Source organism: Aedes albopictus, chromosome 2 (genome assembly GCF_035046485.1).
Source record: "Aedes albopictus strain Foshan chromosome 2, AalbF5, whole genome shotgun sequence".
NCBI lineage: Eukaryota > Metazoa > Arthropoda > Insecta > Diptera > Culicidae > Aedes > Aedes albopictus.
The window spans coordinates 228522353-228547440 of NC_085137.1; the positions used below are offsets into that span (position 1 = coordinate 228522353).

Sequence of the window (25088 nt, forward strand, 5' to 3'; positions counted from 1 at the left end):
TGCAAAAACGAAAAACTTTTTCCACCAAGAAAAAATGCAGGAGATACCTTGATCCATACTCTACATGTGTACGAAAACCGATTTTGAACATATTGCTCCGTTATTTTATTAAAAATCAAAAACCAGAAAAATGAGGAAATGCTTCCAGTTTCGCCTTAAGCAGTAAGCTCTGATACGCAAGTTAAATTACTACTGCGTTTCAATCAAAACATTGAAAGCATTTATATTATTTTCGACTCATGTTCAGTTCAAGTGCAACACTACATGAAAGAGGAAGGAAAAATATCAGATGAATAATCTGCAGCTTCAACATATGAACATAGTAAAATCAGGAAACTTGAACAAAACCCCAGAAGGTAAAACCACTGATGAAAAAAATCAGCAGTTGGTACATGACGCAATGAAATTAGTAAACTTGAAAGATCAGCCTATGTTTGAAACAAAGGAATCAGTTAATGAAGAACAGCTTGTGTTAAAAGGAAAAAAATCTTCTGAATTATTCAACAGTTGGTACAGCACGCTGAACGTGCATTACGCCATCGTGGTGCGAAAAACCTGACATCCTAGGAGGGTTATTAAACGTGAAAGAATAGCCTATGTTTCAAAGAAGGAAAAATACATGAGAAAAAGACAGCAGCTATAATATTCAAACATAGTACAAATACGAAACTTGAAAGAATAGCCTATGTTCAAAAGAAGGAAAAATCATCGATAAAAAAAATCACAACCATAATGTCCATTGTCAGCACAAATAACAAACTTGAAAGAACAGCATATGTTGAAAAGAAGGAGAAATCTTTGATTGAAAATCCAGTATGTGCTACACAAACGCGCAATGAAATGAAACTTGGAAGAAGAGCCAATATTAAAGATAAGGAGAAATCTTCGATGGAAAATCAACTACTTCACCAATGCCGAAAACTACATTGCAAAACAAGTTACCATAATAATAAACACCCTTGAATGAAATATTTGAATTTCAATAATTTAATGTTTGAAATTATTAACATGATTATATTGCTATACGACTTAACGTCTATTCGACCAAACATACTTTCAACCAATTAAGTTCAGCAACAAATAAATTCAGATACCGGAATCTATAATATTGTTTCCACTTGAATCTCTTTTCAACGGTTAGTGCCTTTTGACCAGATGTCCATTCGACAAATTGTCCTTTCGACTAAATGTCATATGTTTCTTCTTCCACAAAACGGGTTTCGACCAAAGGTCCATTCGACCAAATGTCCTGTCGACCAAACGTACTTTCGACCAAATGTCATTCGACCAAACGTCATTCGACCAAATGTCCTAAAGCCACTCTCGGTTGTTAAATACATGCAGCACGTGTTTGCTCATCTAAAGGCACGATTTTAGAGGGTGCCCCGTGGAATTTAATGACATTTTTATATTTGGGCCAGTCTAATGGGTATGTAGCGTTTACATATCTGGCTCCTTCTTGGGGTACCGGTCTGGAACACCTAAATGGCCATAACTCCGAACCATTTTTAATACGAAACAAAAGCCCCACATTTCACGTCGAATGAATCATCGGTCGTTCAAATCGGTTGAGGTTAAGTTCTAAAAAGTGACGAGAGTCTTTTTGTCCACACACATACACAGACAATTTATTTCCTGGTCGAGTTTCCTAAAAAAAACGGTTTTATTTCAATTGAGTTGTCCAAAAAAAGTCTCACGAAACCTACTGCTAGCCTATCCATATACGTGAGAACAAAAGATGTTTACAAAGTTCTTACAGATAGATTAACACGGGAAATCTGAACACAAACCACTACCACACAGGAATTTGGATTGGTCAATATGTTTTGATTGGTCGATTTTTTCGGAATATTGCGACATTTGCACCCATTTAGACTCGGCCAGAATTTATTATTATCACAGTCGAATTTCGCACAAGACTTCGCAGCGGCGAGCGTACACAAGTGCGATTGAGTTCATGACAGGGGCGTCGGATGCACAACAGGTAAACAAAATATGTTTGATTAGTGTGAAATGTCGCTTGGAAATAATGATATAGTGAATTCTCATAGTATCACAGTAGTCTAAACATTAACAATTGTTAAGAAACCCATACTTTGTTCTGAACACTTTTTCTATTATCACACCTTTTTGTCGAACACGACGAACTCGTATCTCTCATATTTACGTACTTAGGGCTTCCTTTCTATGAAAAATTCCATATTTTCAAAATTTATTTATACGCTTTAAACGAAAAACAACTTTTTAATTTTTTCACCATCGAAATCGGCTTGCGCCATTTTGAAATATTGAGTGTCAAAAATAAACCATTTTTAGAAGAAATCCATGAATAATTTCTTAAATTAAGGGTATATAAGTTTATTGTCTTAGGAAAAAAAATGTTGCATATTGAATGCACTAAAACAGTTCGGAACAAAGTTTTTGCGAAAAGTCAATGTAAAAAGTTATGAAAAGATTTTTTTCGGGTGTCACCCTATTTTTTTATTAATATTTTTGAAATCATAAGAGATAGCTACAGGGGATAGACAAAATGATTAGGACAGGCAAAATTTTTACTTTCCAAAAAATGTTCAAAAAGCTGCAACTTTTTGAAACGTGCATCAAATATTCTCAAATTATCACTGTAAGTTGGTCAACTAGTTGTGTATCAGTGGTCAAAATTTGGAATATTGTTGATAAAAAAATTTATTCAATTCGGATTACTGGTTTCCGAGATATGACAGTTCAAAAATTAGTTGTCTAAAAACTAGTGTTTTACCCGAACGGTTCTAACTTTGCGAAAAATTAATCAATTGAGCTAAAATTTGTACCAATGATGCACATAGAATAGGTTGACAATCAGTCAAAATTTGAGATTTTTTGAGGCACTCTATGAGAAGTTATTGCATATTGAACTTTTTTGTGGAAGAAAAAAAATTGCCTATCTCACACATTTTGGCCACTCCCTGTATTTTTAATATGCATATTATTACTTTTTCATTTTATTGCCGACAATTTTGGTTCTTTCCTTCAAAACATATTTTTATTAAAGTCAATTATATATGAATATATGAACTATAGTTAGCATCTTGAATTTTAAAACGATGTTGAAGTTTTGAATAATTTGGTGTTTTATCAGCAAAATAAACTAATCGTTATAATTTTTTTTTGCAATTTCTCATCGTAATAGGTTGTTTTACCTCACCCAAATCTGACAGGAAAAGGCCTACTTTCCCACACCAAATTAACAGTGCTGTAATGGTTCATTACAGCACTGATTTGCGTTGCGTAATGAACCATTACAGCACTGCTTTCAGTTTTGATCAACTTATTGATGCTTTCTGGACGCAGTTTTGAAAAAAATGTGACAACTGCGCAATATAACCTGTTATGATCAGATTTTCTTAAACATGGCTTTGAGCATTAGTGTGCAGTTTGATGAAAAAATTTTGTTTAAAACTATCCTCAAGGGTAATTTATGAAATTGCAAAAAACGTTGTACGCAACTCGGTGCAGAACTCGATTTTTCCAGCACTCATCGTAATTATCCAACTCGGCAAGCCTCGTTGGATAAATGTACGACTCGTGCTGTAAAAATCGTCATTCTGCACCTTGTTGCGTAAACTACTATTCTGTGGGTTGCATATGTATGTAGAAATATTGTTTTAAAATTTCATACGATTTGGTCAAACGGATGAAAAGTGATTGTATAAGTATATGTGTAAATGTTTTATTGTATTGTGACATTCAAAGTTTTCTAATATTGAAAATGTTGAACCAAAATGGCTTAAAATTTGATTGAAAACATGTTGTTAAACTTAGTTAACACTGTCCAATTTGATTGAGAATCGCAGCAGTTTTGACAGTTTATAGTCGAAATAGTGCAAACGGACCTTAACCGTTATGTGGCCGGCAAACTTTTTGCGTTTTTCTACACCGTGTATTTTAAATGGGTGCTGGGTACCCGGGTACCCTGCCGGCCACATAAGGGTTAAAATTGTTTAGAAGTGCCTATAATTCACTCTGAAGCGGTTTGAGTTTAAATTATATTAAAAAGTACTTAACCGATTTCGATGAATTTTGACCACTCGTTATTTGTTATGTTGAAAACTTATAGTTAAATTTTCAGACGTTTTAAAACACTAACGATTAGGTTATAGCCATTTTCAGAATGAATGTACAAGATCCCAAAAATCTAATATTCTCGCGTAGGAGATATCTCCGCTAATACTTAACCGATTTAGATGAAATTGATCTACATACTTACAGTGAAAATTTGAGAATATTTGATACACTTTTCGAAAAGTTACAGCTAGTTGAACATTTTTTAGAAAGTGCAAATTGTGTCTGTCCCGATCATTTTGTCTATCCCCTGTATATGATTTCTTTGGCAAAGTTGTTCAGCATAAAGTGCTTCTCAACTTTGTAAAACATTTTATCGCTTTATATGGAAACAGTGAAAAGTTGACATTATGATCTTGAGAAGTTTCTTGATTCATAACTGCATAAGTGCTCATAGAACACCGCTGAGAATCAGAGGCTCTGTGCTTAGTAGGTGTAGTATACTGCCGTTCTACGCATAATTGCCCCAAGTTATATGGAATTTCCACATAACATGGGACAATTGGGCGCAGAGCGACAGTGTAGACGTATAGTATAATGCCAAAGCGAAGTAGTTAACCAAATAAATGAATGAATGGACGAAAACTCACTCCAAGAAAGCATTCATAAAGAATCAACAAAAGATATACTTGTTTGGATTTGAGCAAAATTCGAGTGAGTATTTTCTGGCTTCGTTTCAAACAATCGATTTGACAATTTAAAAATTAATGTTAATTCCCTTGAGCGAATCAATCAACCATTACGCTTCCAAATTGCAATTCCGTAGAAACAAACAAACGTTTCTGTTTTGACGCACGTGTCGCAAATACAGTTATGGATTCCATCTATGATTTAAGGAAGTGATTCAGATACCTACCTAATACGATTTGTAACGGTGCCTATTGCAAAAACGCAAAATCATTGCCAATTCCAATTTACTACCACTCAGTGTACTCCTCGTAAAGCAAAACCTACAACGACAATATTAATCGGTTTTCTTACGATAAAGAAACTTAAAATAGTTCAAATGTGAATTGGATAGATTGGAAACATCTTCTCCAAACCAAGAGGAGTAATTCCGTCATACAATCGGAAAACGAATTAAGACCATCATCTTCACTTCCCACGTTGGAGAGCTTCATCCTGCAACGGTTAAAAAACTAAAGCTGCGCATGTCTTCAGTTCCTGCTCGCTGCAGGGACCAGTTATAAAATCATCCGAAAGTCGCAGGAAGTGGTCAGTAATTTACAGATCGCAGTATCGCACTCAAGGTACCTATTAGCAGTGAGCAAATTTTCGCGCGTCTATCGTGCTGTAGTCATACTTCGTCAGCATGGTAAATCGCGTGTGTTGAAACATCCAGAGTCGTCCGTTATTGCAGCCTCCTGGTGACGGTTCTTGGATACATCGGAGTGCACTTTGCTTGAAGCAAAAAAAAAATGGAGTGGCTCCGATTTGCAGCACTAGTGTTACTAGCATCAATCGCGTGTGGTCGCGAAACGTGGCAAAAACCAGGATGCCACAAAGTAGGTTAGTGAGATAGTCGTACAAAGTTAAGATTAGCTTTCTCAAAATAAAATTTGTATACCTGCTGAAAATAACTCTCAGGCCATGAACTACGAATCTACGTAGGGGGAAAGGAGTTCTGTCCAAAGTCTACGGACAATACAAGTTTATGAAGAAGTGATATATTAAAACATCAAGAAATAAGCAAATTTTATTCGCGAGATATTATTTTTGTTCATAGTTGTGATAATTTTCAACATGAGCTTCTTCCTTCAGTGATATCAGCCTTCTTCAACAGCTGGGGTTCGTCGAGCAGTTGGTAACACGTTCGCTTCATAAGCGGATGGTTATGGGCTCGAACTCAGTGCTGGCACTTGCAATTGTTCGTCAGTTGTTCTTTTCCCTGAGAACGGCTGAAACTGATCCTCTCCTAAGCCCATGGCTCTAACGGACCCGAATACTTGAATATCGGTGAAATGGCAACTCATTATGTACCCTCATACTCAAAGTTATATGTATAAATGTGTGCTTGTGAAGAATTCTCGGACATAAAATTTGTTGAATTTACACATATAAATTAGGCACACATTTGCTAATTTAGAATCCATGTGAAATTCTGCTTGATTTAACAATCTAGTGTTTTATGGTTACTCTTGTAGAAATTAACATATTTCTACTTTGATTCGAAGTCAATTTAACTAACCATTTCCTCAGTGTCAAAGAGGAATGTAAAAACCACAATATTTAGGATTAAATCAAACAGAGTCAAGCGGCACAGCACGCTTTGGTTGCATAACTTGTAGGCGTTATATACACTGTGCTGTGAGTGGAAATTGGAAGGGAGGGAAACGACTTTTTTCTAATTCGTTTCTGCTTCTAGCGATAGCTATGAATATATGAATATACATGAGTTGTATATGTAGAGAAGAGAGAGAGAAAGAGGAAGTGGATAGAAAGGTACAAAGTAGGATGAAAGGGACGGGCCAGGGATTGAACCCATGACCTTCTGCATATGAATCAGAAGCGGTAGCCACTAGACCACCAAGCCCGTGAAATTATGTGAATTCTTATAGCTTTCAAACTGATTTGCTAATTTAGAATTCATTTGAAATTCTGTTTGATTTATCAATCCAGTGTTTTATGACGACTATTGTAGAAATTAACATATTTTCACTTTGTTTCTAAGTCAATTTAACTGACCATTCCCTCGGCGTTGGAGAGGAATGTTAAAACCACAATTCTGGAACAACATTTGAAAAGGGCATACAAGCATTGGTAAACAATGACTTCACACCTCGCTCCTGAGCCCCCATCAGATTATTCACAAAAAACTAAGACCGTTATCAGATAGAGCAAACATCGATCTTTCGGATAACGGTGTTCATTTGCGTGGGCGGGCTGCTGTTATGCCCTACGAAGCGTTTTCGAAAAAAGACATAAGACCTCTTGGGTTCTTTTCAAATGTTGCTCCAGATATTAAGCATGGAATCTAACAGAGTATTTTGATGAAAATGTTTTACTGATGTGTCCCTCGATCACTTCTGTCAATTCAAGCAGCATGTTTTGTTTTGCAAAGCATTTACTACTTTGCAAACGCTGGATAAAGGATAATTTTCGGGTTATGCAAAGCTGTTGCGAATAAAAAACATAATTGAAAATTACTTTTGATTAGTGCGGCATAAGGCTTTTTTGAAAAGTAGTAAATTTGGCTAATCAGGATATTGCCCAAGATATTGCCTGATTTTCTGTAAGCTAGTAAGTTTAATATAAATGATAAGCAAGATAAAAAACGAGCATGTTGCTTTCCATTGAATATATTATTGTCTTCAAAAATGATTAAGGTGGTGATTTTCTGAACGTCCTACCGAAAAAAGTAAGGAAAATGCATTTGATGGGGGGTTCAGTTAGAGCCACAAAATTTTTTTCGGACCTCTTGATTTTGATCAAATGTTGACTCACTTCAACCGTCATAATTCGTTATAACGAACAAAAACTAGTTATTTATACAACGAGTTGCAGTTTTCAGCACGAGTCGTACATTTATCCAACGAGGCTTGCCAAGTTGGGTAAATACGAAGAGTGCTGAAAATAAATCTAGTTTTGCAGCAAGTTGAATACAAAATGTTATGCAATGATTTTTTTTATTATACAACTCATTTGAGTTGCATAGTGTTCATATTGCAACTCAAATGGGTTGTACTATGTACATTATGCAACAATTTTTCATTATGCAACTCATTTCAGTTAAAAAATGAACCAGAACGGAAAAGTAGGTCATTATGATATTGAAACGAGTAACATAAAATTGAAATTATGACACTGAATTGCATAAATATTTTATTACAAGTTCGAATAAAAATTGAAGAAATAGAAAAAAAAAGCCTCGGCTAAACTAATGCCTACCGATATCCTAGATAAATTTGAATAAATTTGTAACAAACCAAAAATCTAAAAAGAGTTTTTAAATCACGAAATTTACATTAGGGGGCATTCATAAAGTGCGTCACGTTCGTAAGGGGGAGGGAGGCTACCGAAAATGTGACAAGCAATGCATTAGGTATACGAAAAACCCGTATGAAGGGGGGTCTAAAATTCCCAAATTTTGCGTGACGTACTAAATGGATGTCCCCTTAACTTAATAGCGTAAACTATTAAACTGATTAAACGTCGCGATCACCAAAGGAATCTTTGATTATTTCATTCGCAAAAGCATGAAACATTTCAAATAAGCAAAAAATCATGGCTTACCCAGCAATTCAATCTGTTTAATGAGTACCCTCTTATGTAAAAATAAAAAATATGGAGACGCCTGATCGCTAGTAGTTTTTGGTGAGAATGAATATCAAAACCATGTCTTCAGATGATCGCTATCATTGCAATTGCTTGGAGGTGATTTTTTATTGATGTGAAGTCTACTTTGCACGATGCCGATGCGTTGGATGGGTAAACTTAAATTTAACATATTCTAAGACTATAAAGAGTATTGGGATGCTTCGTTGGCATAATCCCCTTGTTCGGCCTATCTTAACGTAAACCATAAACTCAAACAAGCACGCCTAACTGGAGATCGGAAAAGCAATGAAACAAATTTAACATTGCGTTTCAATTCTAGCACTTTAGGGGGCATCCATTTAGTACGTCACGTCAAATTTGGGAATTTTCAACCCCCCCTCCCCCCTTCGTACGGGTTTTACGTATACCTAATACATTGCTTGTCACACTTTTCAGAACCCCTTCCTCCTCCCTCTGAGCGTGACGTACTTATTGGATGCCCCCTTAGAGCATTAACATGGAATGAAAATGTCACATTGTTTAGTTTTGTAGACGCCTTGATTCTTTGGCTTAGTGGGTAGTATACACACATGATCATAAATGGTATGATTCTAGGACATTTCGAATAGACTTTTCGATAACTGAACATGTATTGCAACGGTCAAAGACTCTATTTTGAACTTATATATTTGCTTTCAACGATTAATAACTATTTCACAAATTAAATGTGGGCCGAATATTGAGGACATTTTTTTCACTATGTATCCAAATCTTGGCTCATTAGTAAAGTGACGTCAAAAACATTCCCAAGTAACCAAAAGTTCAGATAAAAGGGTACTTTATAAGCTAAGCAGCTTGCTCGAGGTTGCTCATTAGCCTTCTAAGCAGCTTCATTTTTAAGTAATTTTGGAACTTGAAAGTTCACATAAGCACGCTGGATAGCCTTCTAAACAGCTTCTGTCAGAACTATGACAAAATTCATGCAAAAACAAAAATGTGATTTTCAGAATCACAACCCCACCCTGTTGGTCTGACAATTGCTTCTGATAATTACATTTACACACATGTCGCTGCTATGTAGATTTGAACTGGATCCTCCTGCGTGATAGCTTGCTGACTTACAGCTGCGCTGCTGAAGACACTTGACAAAATGTGCAAAATTAGCTGCCGACAGAAAATCGGTTCAAGTCAGACTTTACCTGCTGTTAACTCAATCTTAACTGTAGTACTGTGGTAAAGCATAGGGTTCTCACGCAGCGACTATCGGTTCGAATCCGATGGGCGGCATTTTTTTTGCTCAAGCCTTTCATTTATTGATTTTATAAATTCATATTTGTCTTTTTTCGTGTATGCTTAAACAGTTGTTTTCTGTAAAAGAAATAAATTTAATCTTCATTGAAACACAATGCTACTGAAATGAGCTTGAAAGTTCCGACAAAGTTCCGAGTAGCATCTTAAGCAGCTTTAAGGACAGACTTGTTAGAATCCCAATATGGGCGCCACAATGGCCGACTTTGGCACCTACTCACGATTTTGAGGGCACAAATCTCTTCGTAAACAAAACCAGCGCACCTGAGCTTCTTATTTTAAGCTTATTACAAGTGAGCAAGAGCAGAATAATAAAATTCATTGTTGTTTGAAGCTTGATGCTTCTTGAATTTTGTGCGTCTGAAGTTTTGATGCACTGTTGAACCGGGATTTCAAGACGTTTGTCCTTAAAGTTCCGCGAAGTTCAGATAAAGTTCCGAATAGAACTTTCTAGCTACTTAAGAGGCTAACAATGAGCCTTGCCGGCAAATGTGACCGAAGTTTCAGCAAGGCTCATCGTTAGCCTCTTAGGCAGCCAGAAAGTTCCATTTGTAACTTTATCTGAACTTCGCGGAACTTGAAAGTGCATTTTGTCATGGGAAGCGGAATTTTTGGTTACTTGATATTGCTTGCGTATGAACCAGAAAGAATGAACAGGAAGGAAGATTTTGTGTGCGGTGACGGTGAAAACATAACACAATAATTGGTTTGCATTGTTTTCGTAACTAAATTAAGAAAAAATTGTTTATTTCATTTATTTAGTATTACATCAAATTCATGATAAAACTGAATCAACAATATTTCTCCATAATACACGGTTCGTGGCTGCCGCTCTCCATCCTCGGTCGCGCCCGATGCTCGCCAAGTCACGCTCCACCTGGTCCGCCCATCGTGCTCTCTGCGCTCCACGCCTTCTTGTGCCAACCGGATCAGTTGCAAACACCAGCTTTGCAGGGTTGTTGTCCGGCATTCTTGCAACATGCCCTGCCCACCGTATCCTTCCGGCTTTGGCCACCTTCTGGATGCTGGGTTCGCCGTAAAGTGCAGCGAGCTCGTGGTTCATTCTTCTCCGCCACACACCGTTCTCCTGCACACCGCCGAAGATCGTTCTTAGCACGCGTCGCTCGAAAACTCCGAGTGCTTGCAGGTCCTCCTCGAGCATGGTCCATGTCTCGTGCCCGTAGAGGATTACCGGTCTTATTAGCGTTTTGTACATGGTGCATTTGGTGCGTGGGTGAATCTTTTTCAACCGCAGTTTCTTCTGGAGCCCGAAGTAGGCCCGACTTTCGCTGATGATGCGCCTCCGAATTTCACGGCCCACGTTGTTGTCAGTCGTCAGTAAGGATCCGAGGTAGACGAATTCCTCCACCACCTCGAAAGTATCCCCGTCTATCGTAACATTACTACCCAGACGGATCCGGTCGTTTTCGGTTCCGCCTACCAGCATGTACTTTGTTTTTGAGGCATTTACCAGCAGTCCGACCTTTGCTGCTTCGTGTTTCAGGCGGGTGTACAGCTCTGCCACCGTTCCAAATGTTCTGGCAATAATGTCCATGTCGTCCGCAAAGCACACAAATTGTCCGGATTTTGTGAAAATCGTTCCCCGGCTGTTGAGCCCGGCTCGTCGCATCACACCTTCCAGAGCGATGTTGAAGAGTAGGCATGAGAGTCCATCACCTTGTCGCAGTCCCCGGCGAGATTCGAATGAACTAGATAGTTCACCCGAAACCCTTACGCAGTTTTGCACACCGTCCATCGTTGCTTTAATCAGTCTAGTCAGCTTCCCAGGAAAGCCGTTTTCGTCCATGATTCTCCATAGCTCTGCGCGGTCGATACTGTCGTATGCCGCTTTGAAGTCGATGAACAGGTGATGCGTTGGGACTTGGTATTCACGGCATTTCTGGAGGATTTGCCGTACGGTAAAGATCTGGTCCGTTGTCGACCGGCCGTCGATGAAGCCGGCTTGATAACTTCCCACGAACTCATTTGTTTTAGGTGACAGACGACGGAAGATGATCTGGGATAGCACTTTGTAGGCAGCATTCAAAATAGTGATCGCCCTGAAGTTCTCACATTCCAAATGGTCGCCTTTCTTGTGCATGGGGCAGATTACCCCTTCCTTCCACTCCTCCGGTAGCTGTTCGGTTTCCCAGATCCTGACTATCAGCCGATGCAGACAGGTGGCCAACTTTTCTGGGACCATCTTGATGAGTTCAGCTGCGATACCATCCTTACCAGCTGCTTTGTTGGGTTTGAGCTGGTGAATGGCATCCTTAAATTCCCTCAGCGTGGGAGTTGGTTCATTTCCGTCCTCCGCTGCACTGGCGTCGTCGTTTCCTCCGTTGCCGTGGGCTCCCGTGCCTACGTTCTCCACGCCGTTCAGGTGCTGATCGAAGTGCTGCTTCCACCTTTCGATCACCTCACGTCCGTCCGTCAAGAGACCTCCGTCTTTATCCCTGCATATTTCGGCTCGCGGCACGAAGCCGTTGCGGGATGCGTTGAGCTTCTGATGGAACTTACGTGTTTCTTGGGAACGGCACAGCAGTTCCATTTCTTCACACTCCGCTTCTTCCAGGTGGCACTTTTTCTCCCGAAAGAGGCGGGTCTGCTGTTTCCGCTTCTGTTTATAACGTTCCACGTTCTGTCGAGTCCCTTGCTGCAGCATTACCGCCCTTGCTGCGTTCTTCTCCTCCAAAACCGTTCTGCACTCTTCGTCGAACCATTCGTTCCGTCGATTCCGTTCCACGTACCCGATGGCGCTCTCGGCTGTGTCGTTGATGGCTGCTTTCACTGTACTCCAGCAGTCCTCTAGAGGAGCCTCATCGAGCTCGCCCTCGTCTGGCAACGTGACTTCGAGATTCTGCGCTTATGCTGAGGCGACATCTGCATGCTTCAGTCGCTCTAGGTTGTACCGTGGCGGTCGCCGGTACCGTACATTGTTGATGACGGAGAGTTTTGGGCGCAGTTTGACCATCACCAGATAGTGGTCGGAGCCGATTTTGGCGCCACGATAGGTCCTGACGTCGATAATGTCGGAGAAGTGCCGTCCGTCAATCGAAACGTGGTCGATTTGAGATTCCGTCTGCTGTGGTGATCTCCAGGTGTAACGATAAGGGAGGCTGTGTTGGAAAAAGGTGTTACGTATGGCCATATTTTTGGAGGCGGCGAAATCAATGAGTCGTAGGCCGTTTTCGTTCGTCTGCTGGTGGGCGCTGAACTTACCAATCGTCGGTCTGAATTCCTCCTCCTGGCCTACCTGAGCGTTCAAATCACCTATGATGATCTTGACGTCGTGGCTTGGGCAGCGATCGTACTCGCGTTCGAGCTGCGCGTGAAATGCGTCCTTGTCATCATCAGTACTTCCGGAGTGTGGGCTGTGCACGTTTATTATGCTGAAGTTGAAGAATCGGCCTTTGATCCTCAACCTGCACATTCTTTCGTCGATTGGCCACCAACCGATCACGCGCCTCTGCATATCACCCATGACGATGAAAGCTGTTCCCAGCTCGCGTGTGTTGCCGCAGCTCTGGTAGATGGTATGGTTACCTCTAAACGTTCGCACCATGGATCCTGTCCAACACACCTCCTGCAGCGCTACGATGTCGAACCCGCGGTCCTTCAGTAGATCGGCGAGTATACGGGTGCTCCCAATGAAGTTGAGAGATCGGCAGTTCCACGTACCGAGTTTCCAATCGCAAGTCCTTTTTGTTCGCTGGGGTCGTTGCCGTTGGTCTCGGTTCGTATTATTCTGTTGCTGATTTTCCGTTACAATGGTTTTTTTACGGCTGGCTCGTAGGGCCTGACACAAACCCCCTACTTTCCGGAGGACCATAGTGCACAGTTGAGCTTAGAGTCCTTCCCTGGCACTCGGACGTAGATCAGCCGCCCCTAACATGGGGATCAGACGCTGTTGTGAGCCGCTCCTCCTGGAGAACAGACGCTCAGGTTTACCGAAGCAAACCCCCCCTTCCCTGTCAGCCTACGACCAAAGTTCCCACCGGGGTTGGTTACCCGATCTTCCCTAAGGTTGCTCATAGTTTCCGGCCGGTACCGCGTGGAGGTAGGGATAGGAGTTGCTGGGCAGAGGCTAGTGGATCACAATGGGATCTGAATTGCGCAGCATACCCAGCCTTTACCGTGCCAAGAAAGAATTGTATTTTAAGTGATTTATTTAAAATTTTGTTAGAATTTAGCTCTAAAAATGTAATTTGAAAGTAAGATTGGTTAACTAACAGTGATAATACTTCAGCAGAAATATTGAAAAAATGAGATAACACGTGGTTCTAGCGCTCGGAAAGCAATAGGCCAACGTTGTATCCACTAATAGGTCAACATTTCATACAATCGCATCGAAACCTTTCAACGTAATTAAGCAAATTCTTAAATATTTACGTTAGTTTACTTCCAAGTGGTGAAAAATGCATTGATAGGGTCAACAAATCATTTCTAGTGCTATTAATTCACAAGTTATGGTCAAAATTGTCAAAGCGACTTGCATATTAGGCCAAGGGATGGTACATATACCCTGTGTGGCTGTTTTAAGTTATTTTTTTAACTTTTCCGTTTTGGAACAGTTTAGTCTATATTCAATTAGTCACTTTTCTCTACTAATTAAATAATTATCCCCTTTCTCACCTGTCTCCGTCCAGGGCACACGCGCAAAATTAGCATTCCGGATTGCGTCGAGTTTTCGATAACGACCAACGCCTGCCGCGGATTTTGCGAATCGTTCGCCGTCCCGTCGGACCCATTTGCCGTGGGGCAGCACAAACCGAGCCAACCGGTGACATCGGTCGGCCAGTGCTGCAACATCATGGAAACGGAGGACGTTAAGGTGCGGGTGCTTTGCGTCAGCGGAATTCGCAATCTGACCTTCAAATCGGCAACCAACTGCTCGTGCTACCACTGTAAAAAGGACTGACGATTGGTTGAGGCGTAGGATAGAGCAAACGCCGGAACGTGGGCAAAGTGATGACTGTTATTCTAATAGTGTTATAATTGCAAAATTATTTACCTCTGAGCCACCCTTATGCATTAGTGTGATGACCATGTGCAGTTCGTGTTAAGTGAAGTCTTCCCAAAGGGATACTTGAAATAACTGTATATTAATGTACATTAGCAGATGAAATAAAACCATACATATATTTTCACAAACAAAGATCATTTGTCTGATTGAATCTTATTTATTATATCACGCAATTTGCACCCGGGTCAGTCCATATGAAGTGATCGAGAAAAAGTGAAAACGTGTTTCCGATTATCACGAATTTGGAATAAATTTGAATGTTATGTTTCACATCAATAATAATTTTATCGAGCTTGATCTCACATTTTTTAGTTGATGCACCACTCCTGGCCGCTTCAACACTTGTAGTGCATCTCCGAAGCATTGCACGCATTCATAATAACAAGAAAAATAATAGAAGTAGTCAATTCTATTATTTCCCAAGATTCAATATCGTCCTAGAAGGTGTTACGAGACGAGCTGGGCTCAACAGCGGGGGCATGGTTTTCACGAAATCCAATCAATTTGTCTGTTTTGCGGATGGCATGAATATTATTGCTAGAAAATTTGGAACCGCGACAGTACTGTGCACCCCGCCTGAAACTTGAAGCAGCAACGGTCAAACTGATGGTGAATGCGTCAAAAACTAAATAAATACATACTGGCAGGCGGAATCTCAAACGGCAGGACAAGCTTTGACAGCAGTGTTACGATAGATGGGGCTGCAAAACGGTGAGTCGAAAAGGAGTGCGTCCAACAAAGCTCTGGTCCTCACAAGTTCCTACCTCACGGGTCAAGCGATGACAAAGACCGCCAGCTAAGAGTTGTGTACTCAGCTGGTAGTGCAGCCTGGGCACTGTTGTCCTTCTGACTTCAGCTAGATTGAGGAGGTACGTCTCGAGCGTCTGTTCACCAAGGAGGTGCGGCTCAAACAGCGTCTGTTCTGGCATCCAGCGGCTGAGTATGAAATGCTCCTCCTCTGGAAGCTATACCTAAGGTGGTAGCCTCACCACGGTGGATAGGGGACCTTAGGCCAACAACCTACTGTCTCCGAAACCCGAAAAACGTTACTGAAACCGAAAATGAAAGATTACGGACTGATTCAACGGCAACGACTTTTAGCGCGAAACAACGGACAAGAATTGGAACTTGGAATGTATTCACCCTAGCTCAGCAGGGTAAACTGGCCCAACTAGCCAATGAGGCATGCCGTATGAAGCTTGAGATCCTAGGACGGAGCGAAGTCCGTTGGCCGAACTTTGGAGGACACAGATTGACGTCGGGTCAAATTCTGCTATACTCTGGCCTACGAGGTGAACACACTCCTCGTCACTGTGGAGTTGGTTTTCTGCTCAGCGCTCACGCCCACGCTGCGCTCATGAAGTGGGAACCTATTAATGAGAGGATAATTGTAGCCAGATTCAGAACACGGGTTCGAAACCTCACCATGATCCAATGTTACGCGCCAACCGATGCTGCCGAATTGCAAGACAAAGAGAAATTTTACAGTCAACTGAATGCTGTCGTGGACAAGATTCCGAAAGGTGATATTAAGATCCTAATGGGCGACTTCAACGCGAAGGTTGGTCCCGGCAACTCGGACTATGAGCACGTCATGGGACGCCATGGTCTCGGAGAAATGAGCGAAAACGGAGAGCGGTTTGCAGAGTTTTGTGGCAACAATGATTTGGTGATTGGGGGATCGCTCTTTCCTCATCGACCAGTGCGCAAAGTGACATGGGTTTCCCGTGATGGCGTCACGGAAAATCAAATCGACCACATCTGCATCAGCCGAAAATGGAGACAGAGCCTCCTTGATGTGCGGAACAAACGTAGCGTCGACATTGCGTCCGACCATCATTTCCTAATCGACGAGATCCGACTGCGCATTGCCAGGATCCAGCGACAGGAGGAGAAAATCGGGCGCCAGTTCAACACACGCCGACTGGAAGTCGCTGCAGTGAAAAGGTCCTTCGTTGAGGAGCTAGAAAGCCGTGCTGCGAATATTCCAGAAGGTGGAAGCGTAGAAGATTGATCAACGGACCTTTAAGAACGCCTTCATCGCCACCGGCGAGAATAATTTGGGTGAGCTACGCACCCGAAGAAAGCAGTGGATCACAGATGATACCTGGAGGAAGATAGAGACGGGATAAAAGAGCGTGGCAGACTCCCTAGCCGACGAAGGTGAGAAAGCCACAAACACAGGCGACATCGGTCTGCTCTACGATGTCTCACGTCGACTTAGTGGGACCAAGATGAATGCTACGATGCCCGTGAAAGACACGTCTGGACAGTTACTGACGGACCCGGCTGACCAGTTGAAACGCTAGTTCGAACACTTTGGAAACCTTTTTCAAGTGTCGGTCACGCCATCAACACCTCTGCATGATCCGCCAAGGGTTCGACGCATTACCCGTGTCAACACCGAAGCTCCATCAGTGCAGGAGATAGAAACATCCATCCGTAGCATGAAATCGAACAGGGCCCCAGGGGTCGATCACATATCAGCTAAGATGCACAAAGCTGACCCCATAGTATCCGCACAACCACTGCATCAATTATTCTGCAATATATGGGAAACCGCGACTTTTCCAGCCTACTCGATGCAAGGCGTTTTAGTAAAGGTACCCAAAAAGAGTGACCTGACTGTATGCGATAATTGGCGGGGCATCATGTTACTGTGTATCGTTCTCAAAGTCCTCTGCAAAGTGATCCTTAACCGGATACAGGAGAAGATTGACGCAACTCTCTGACGGCAGCAAGCAGGGTTCCGTGCCGGACGATCCTGTGTGGACCATATTGTCACGCTCCGTACCGTCTACCTCCGTTGGTTTGAACGACAGCTCATGCAAACCAACGGGGTTTATTTTTAGTTTGAACTTCTGCTGATTCTGCGTTACGTTTCACCCCGTTCCATAAGCAGAATGATGTTTGAACCATTTTAAGTTTGTATGATGTGCAGATAAGCGGGGGTCAAATTAAAAAGTGTTCAGATTAGATGCGGTCAAACCAACGAGGGTAGACGGGATCATCCTGGAGCAAATCAGTGAATTCCAAGAGTCTCTCTATCTGGTGATCATTGATTACGAAAAAAGCTTTCGACCGTTCCAATCACGGAAACATGTGGGAAGGCCTCAGGCGCAAGGGTGTCCCTGAGAAAATCATCGGCCTCATTGAAGCACAGTACAGAGCATTTTCGTGCAGAGTACTGCACAACGGTGTTTTGTCCGATCCCATACGACGACGACGACGACGACGACGACCATGGAGCACCTAAATGACTTCGAGTTGGCTGATGACGTTGCTCTCCTAGATCAACGGCGCTCTGATATGCAGAGCAAGCTCGATGATCATGCCAATCGCTCCTCAGCGGCAGGTCTTACCATCAACGTCAACAAGACCAAATCGTTGGATGTAAACACGGTCAACTCTTTCAGCTTTACGGTAGCTGGGCAATCAGTGGAGAATGTTGAAAGCTTCCAATATCTGGGTAGCCAAATGGCGGCCGATGGTGAAAACAAGATCGACATAGGTGCACGGATCAAGAAGGCGAGGGCTGCTTTTGCAGTTCATCAATAGATGCCTGCGGCAAATAATTCGTGCATGGTGGCCTCACAATTGGATCTCCAACGTGGAGCTCCATCGTCGATGTCTTAAAAAGCCGATAGCCACAGAAATTCGGGAGCGAAAGTGGAGGTGGGTCGGCCACACTCTACGCAGGGGCGGAAACAAAATCTGCAAGCTAGCGTTAGATTGGAACCCAGCAGGACATCACAGCAGAGGCAGACTCAGAAGCTCATGGCGGCGCAGCCTCAAGAACGAAATTAAGCAAGTCGACAGAAATTTGACCTGGCCACAGGTCAAGGCGATGGCTGGCAATCTCCCAGGATGGAGATCTTTCAATTCGGAATAAGAAGGCGCATCATCAGTGGAAGTTGGGCTTACTACGGGTTCCAGAAGAACTTGCGATAAAAAAGATTCAACCGCGCACCAAATGCACCATACCGGTGGTTCTCTACGAGCATGGGACTTAGACTACACTCGAGGAGAACATGCAAGTACTCGAAGTGTTCGAGCATCGGGTGCTTGGGACTATCTTTGGCGGTGTGCCGGAGAACAGTGTATGGCGACGAAGGATGAATCACGAGCTTGCAGCAGAATACGGCGAACCTATCCGGCGGAAGATGACAAAGGCAGGAAGGATACGATGGGCAGTACATGTTGTAAGAATGCCGGACAGCAACCCTGCAGAACCGGCGTTTGCAAGAGATTCGGACGGTATAAGAAAAAAAATGGAGGGCAGCGTGCAAGGTGGGTGGACTGGTGGAAAGAGATCTGGCGAGCGTTGAGCGTGACCGCGGTTTGAGATTGACAGCCACGAACCGTGTACCACAGACAAACAGACGTAACACCTTGAACGATTTTCATGGAAATCCATCGCCCAGTTCACACTACCATCACCTGGTGGAAAAGTTGCACGAATCACGGTGCTGTGCAATATCGTCAACAGAAGGCGCTAGTGTTAAACGTCAAACGCATAGAAAAACGATGCGCACGCCTCTGGCTGTGAAAGCCACAACTATGAAAATTTAAAATGATCGTTGAAAGCGTGGTCGATGGAAATTTCGCAAGTGTTACGTCTGTTTGTCTGTGGTTTTACCTTGACTTTCATGTTATACTAAATAAATGAATGAAATGTGTCGAGCTTAGCAACACCAACTTTCACGATGGCAACTCCAGACTGGGCCTTCCTCACCAGAATCACCTAAAACGTACGTAAAGCGTGGGAACGCAGGTCTACGTGACTTTGTACGTAAATTAAAACTGACAACGTTCAGTGTTATTTTTTCATCTTTATGGCGTAACATCCGCACTGAAACAGTTTCGCTTCACAGCTTTCTTTGCCAGCTACCGACAGGGACAAAGTTTCACCCTTGACAGAGACGAGTCAAGAAGATTCTCATAACGAACAGCTTTTGGATCTACCGAAAATTAGAACCCAGCCTCGCCGCAATGAACTTCTTCCTTCTCACGTTAAGTTTAGTCGTCATATTCTCGATAACAGACACCGATGCGACCAGAACGCCTTCGCTGAAAACCATCGATCAAGTGGTTAGAGAATGTGGCATACTGTGGAATGTTTCGCCAGATTTTTTCGAAGATTTTGTCCGCACGGGAAGCGGAAACTCAATCGAGCTGAAGGAGCTGGTAAGATGCGCGAGCATATGGTGCCGGTGGTGTAACGTATCGGCGCATGACGTGGTGTATGAAGTGCTCCAGAACTACTTCAACCCCAGTCCAAATGATCAGTGCTTCCTCAATCGTACGGAAAGATGTATGAAAGCAGCCTTGAAGGATTTGCCGTACACCGACGTTTTGGAACGAGCCTTTGTCAGCTTTCTGTGCTATTTCAATCAGTATGGAAACTTGAATCGATCCGTGCAATATATCCCATCAATGCCACCTCAGGAACAGCAGGTAGCACTCGACACGCTAAGGATCCATAGTGTCCCTCGTGAGACGCTGAAAGACTTCAACGAAGGCGTTTTCCAGGAAGGAACCTTTGAGTGTTTACTGAGAACTTTGCTGGTAAGGCTTAATTTGTACAGCGACACAGAAGGACCCAACGTAAAGCGCTTCCAGGATGGAAACGAAGGTTATCTTACACCGGAAACCGCGGAATGTGTGATAGAAGCTAGAAAGAGCTGTTTGGGCGACAAGTGTGAGTTGGCGCAAATTACGGTGAAAAACTGTCTACCTCAGGTGTATGATGAAACGGTGAATCTGATAAAGAATGCAGCTCGAATGATATTACAGCAAATTTAACGTAATTATGTAATGGCATGAGGTAGACTCTAAAGGCCGTGTAATTTACGAGCCACTCCAATTTAGTTCAGGAATGCCTATCTAAAAGAATAAAATTGGAATAAAAATCAATAATTGTTTTGTTTTTTTTTTTCAATCAGCGAAAGTCTAAGCTCTGAGGTCACTCATAGGGAAGTGGAACCATCTCGGCAGGGGTCCTATTTTGGGCACTTTTCTGTTGTAACTCAGCCAATTTTGAACCAATTGGCTTCTTTAGCGGTGTTGAGATAATTCAATATACGAAATCTGTACGCCAAACTGAGCCGAAATCCAAATTTTCATTAATTTTGGTGCCCGGGAACCTATTTAAAAATCAATTTGAAGTTTGTATGGGAGCGATTTGTCGAATCACCACTCGTCGCATTTTGTACTGGATGGAGCTGTCAAACAATTGCTCAGCTGTCAAAAGGTGATTTCAAAAAATCTCTTTGAAATTGATTTTAGGCGCCAAAACAAAGTTCTAAAAATCTGAAAAAACAAATCATGGTGGCTCAGAAAAAGCTGCTCTTTCGTATAAAATAAAAAAAAAACAACACATTTTCCAAAGTTAAAGACCCAATTGACACAATTTTTGGAACGCGATGAGATACGTAGGGGAGGCTGAGGAGACTTGATCCCTGGGGAGACTTGTTCCCCCCATATTTTCTCGGAATTAAAAACATTTTTCTTCTAGCATATTTTTTTCCAAAACTACTCCTGGACAAACGACTATGTTTTGGCTACAAGTGATTTCGATTGTACATTGCATTATTTTTTTACGGCTGATGGTTTGTTTTCAGTCCTTCAGAAATCTTTTAGGCGATTCCGAAAAATCTCAATAACTTTATGAAAATTGAATCATATCGTGTAAACATTTCACAGCGCATAGTTTAAATAAAATACTTTCAAACTTATTTGTCCAACTAAGACTGTTGTTCACATATTTTAATTAATTCAGCTTAGTATACACAACAGTGACATGGGGAGACTTGATCCCTCGAGGATTACACACACATTATACATGTGAAAAATAAAATTCTATTCGGAAGCCTCTATTTACTTGGAATTCTAGTCTATTCAACGATAAAATGTGTCAGATAACTAGTGCTTTAGTACAAACCAAAAAAAGGGGGATCAAGTAATACGGCATTTCCTTAAAAATTCAATGAAATCTTACAATTTCAAAAACTCCATATTCATCGAAAATACAAGAAAACTCGAAAAGAAAATGAATAGGAAGACTCTGGAATGATTTTCCCTTTAAATAAACCATGTGCTGAAAGGGGGATCAAATGTCACCCATTTTTGAAAAATACATCATAAGACATGCCTCCATAAAAACACAGTTTTGAAAACTTTAACAATAATTTAAAGGCCTTCTGCTGTGTATTATGTTTACCTGCCATTTTGTACTGAAATCGGATCTAGTTTTGTGTTTATTCTTAAAGTTTCAGGTAAATTAAGAAAAAGGGATCAAGTCTCCCCAGTCTCCCCTATAGTATCTAGCCGTGTACAAAATTTCAAGTCAATTGGATTGGAATTGACTGAATAATAGCGCTACCCTAGAGTAATGCGGGGCAAAAGTTCGCACGGGGCAAAAGTTCGCAGTGGGTCTTTTTCTGAGCACGAGTTAAGAACCCAAACAAATTTGTATGGGTTCAACACATAATCAGATCAGTTACTCGTCAATAAAAATTGGAACGATTTCATTATGGTTTGGCAGAGTTATGCAAAAAAAATGTGTTTCTTGGTGTTTTGATAGAATTTTTGGACCTTTTGGAATAAGAATTTGTAGTAACAGGAAGAAGAAAAATCTCATAACCTCTTGATGTCGGAGAATCGTTGTTACATAGTTGTTCGCGAGGTGCACTCGAATAAACAATAAACTACTAGTGCTTTTTGTAGAAAGGGACTTTGCTACAACCTCGACAGTGGGGCAAAAGTTCGCAGTAGCTGTGGGGCAAAAGTTCGCACTAGATTTCTGAATCTAGTACATCAATATAATTACAAAATCTTTGGAGCAATGATGATTTCGTATAGAAACTACTATATATGTATAATATGTGTAGTATGCACTCTGAAATCGTTGCGGCAGAGGGTTTGGACTTAGTTTTATAAGAAGATTGATTGTAAGGCAAACATTATGTTCACCCATTTACACCGTGTCCAATAAGTTCTCATACAAAATCAAATTCAATTTATTTCACATCTGTAATTAGGATTTTTAAAGTAAATTTATTTATTGAAAGGCCAACTAACATACACCAAATACAGCATATGTTTCGTAACTAACTGTCCTTTATACTTCTCTGCTGATCGCTTATGTGTCGTAAGTCCATTTCAGCTGGCACGCACGCCATTTCATTGGTATTTCGTCGTATTTTAACGAGAAATGGTTTTAACACAGACAAACAGACGTAACACTTGCGAAATTTCCATCGACCACGCTTTTAACGATCATTTTAAATTTTCATAGTTGTGGCTTTCACAACCAGAGGCGCTCGCATCGTTTTTCTATGCGTTTGACGTTTTACACTAGCGCCTTCTGTTGATGATATTGCACAACACAGTGATTCGTGCAACTTTTCCACCAGGTGATGGTAGTGTGAACTGGGCGATGGATTTCCATGAAAATCGTTCAAGGTGTTACGTCTGTTTGTCTGTGGTTTTAAGTTGAAACAAATTAGGTTCCTGTCCTCCCCATTGCTAGTAGCAACTATGACCAGAAGAGAAAAAATAGTAGATCCTGTATTGGTAAAGTACGGAGCCGGTTTATTTTGTACAAAATAAAACGTAAATTAAACAAAAATGTCCATTTACCTATTTCAATGAAATTTGATGTGTTAAAGAAGCATGGGTGCATCTTATCTGGTTGATTCACAGCATTCTCACTTATAAAACATGCTTGTATTCCTATCGTGATAATTTTTGTCCAAAATTTACGTTTTATGATGTTTATCTTTGATATAACGGTTATTTTCATGAAAATCAGCCCAAGTTGAGCTTACTTGCAAATTTCTTACCATATCATCACTAAAACTGTATGGTTTTAGTCTTAGTATAGCCATTTTGTACATAACTTGGGATACAAACTCAAAATTAACTCTTATGGACTCTATTTTGCTACCGTTGAATGAAAAACTTTTCGGATATTTTTCTTGCGTGCCGGAGAAAACGGATTTCAGAAAACGGAAGTGTACTGCTAGGCTTATAAAAACAAATAGAAAATAAAGTTATTCTAAACCGTATGCATTGTTTAATCGGTATTATGTGGCCTTTCAATACATGTATTCATTTTGAAAATATGAATCACATATGTGAAATAAAATGATATTTTCTAAATTTGTATTTTGTATGAGAACTTATTGGACACGGTGTAAATCAAGAAATGAAGAATGGCTAAAAACATTTTAAAACATTCTCTTCGTTATCCTCGTCGTGTTTTCTCTTATGTTTTTGAAGGTATTTTGTTCATCTACTTTACCGGGATCTTTCATAGCTTAGTTTGTAAGTTCACAGTTATAATTTATCACCATACTGACGGGGATAAGATTCGATTACGGTCCCGGTCAACAGATTTGCTGTATATTTGATTTTTTTTCCATGTATTTTGTGCAACACGTATCTCTATGATTACTCTACAATGTATTTTGTCAACTTCAGTAACGCTCGAAAGGACAGCTCTTAGTTAATAGTTGTGGAAGTCTTCAGAAAACACATTCTATTCAAAAGCTGAACATCAGGTCGTATTCCAGTTGGGCCGTAATGCTAAGAACAGAAAGAAACAGATTTCATGGCTAGAGCGGAAATACGAACATGAACAAACATGAAATAAATGAACATCACACCAATAAACTACCCTTTAAGGACAGACTTGTTAGAATCCCAAAATGGCCGCCACAATGGCCGACTTTGGCACCTACTCACGATTTCGAAAGCACAAATCTCTGCGTAAACAAAATCAGCGCACCTGAGTTTTTTTATTTTAAGCTTATTACAAGTGAGCAAGAACGGAATAATAAAATACACTGTTGTTTGAAGCTTACTTCTTGAAATTTGTGCGTCTGAAGTTCTGATGCACTGCTGAAGCGGGATTTCATGACGTTTGTCCTTAATCATCTCGCAGAATGGACTCTGATACTCGAACTACTCGCATCATTCAATGCATCGTCACCTCGATTAGTCGTGTTTGATTATTGCACACTACCAGTTTATGAAATTTAATTGAATCCGGTTTTCCCATAGATTTCGTTTGCATCATAACATATAGAGTAATGCGGGGCAAGTTCGCACCTAACAGACTTCACAAAATAACTATTAAACAAAAAGGAAATATTATCGCTTTTCTTCGGTAAACGGGTCCTCATCATGTTGCCTTCAAAACGTAGTACTAGAATTTTTCGCATTCCTTTTGTAGTTTTAGTAATACAATTTTCAATACAAGTACTCCAATGCGAACTTTTGCCCCATAGTGGGGGCAAAAGTTCGCATTATGCGGGGCAAAAGTTCGCACCTTTTAAGGACAAACGTCATGAAATCCCGCTTCAGCAGTGCATCAGAACTTCAGACGCAC

At 41.2% G+C, this 25088-nt stretch overlaps 2 protein-coding genes across 2 annotated transcripts; both read left to right on the plus strand.

The window, feature by feature from the left end:
* The first annotated feature begins 5330 nt into the window (after window positions 1-5330).
* Window positions 5331-14798, plus strand: LOC109401424 (thyrostimulin alpha-2 subunit-like). Its single transcript, XM_019673976.3, has 2 exons — window positions 5331-5610; window positions 14316-14798. The coding sequence occupies exons 1-2, from the start codon at window positions 5520-5522 to the stop codon at window positions 14585-14587; spliced, it is 363 nt and encodes a 120-aa protein (XP_019529521.2). The 5' UTR covers window positions 5331-5519; the 3' UTR covers window positions 14588-14798.
* Window positions 14799-19684: 4886 nt separating this feature from the next.
* On the plus strand, window positions 19685-20497 carry LOC109401367 (general odorant-binding protein 45-like). Its single transcript, XM_029853795.2, has one exon. The coding sequence runs from the start codon at window positions 19685-19687 to the stop codon at window positions 20495-20497; it is 813 nt and encodes a 270-aa protein (XP_029709655.2).
* Window positions 20498-25088: the final 4591 nt, after the last annotated feature.

Bases quoted from the DNA above. Each gene is read 5' to 3' on its own strand.
- LOC109401424 (XM_019673976.3), top strand. From the start codon at position 5,520: ATGGAGTGGCTCCGATTTGCAGCACTAGTGTTACTAGCATCAATCGCG. The intron at 5,611-14,315 runs GTTAGTGAGATA...GTCTCCGTCCAG, and splicing joins ACCAGGATGCCACAAAGTAG to GGCACACGCGCAAAATTAGC.
- LOC109401367 (XM_029853795.2), top strand. From the start codon at position 19,685: ATGAACTTCTTCCTTCTCACGTTAAGTTTAGTCGTCATATTCTCGATA.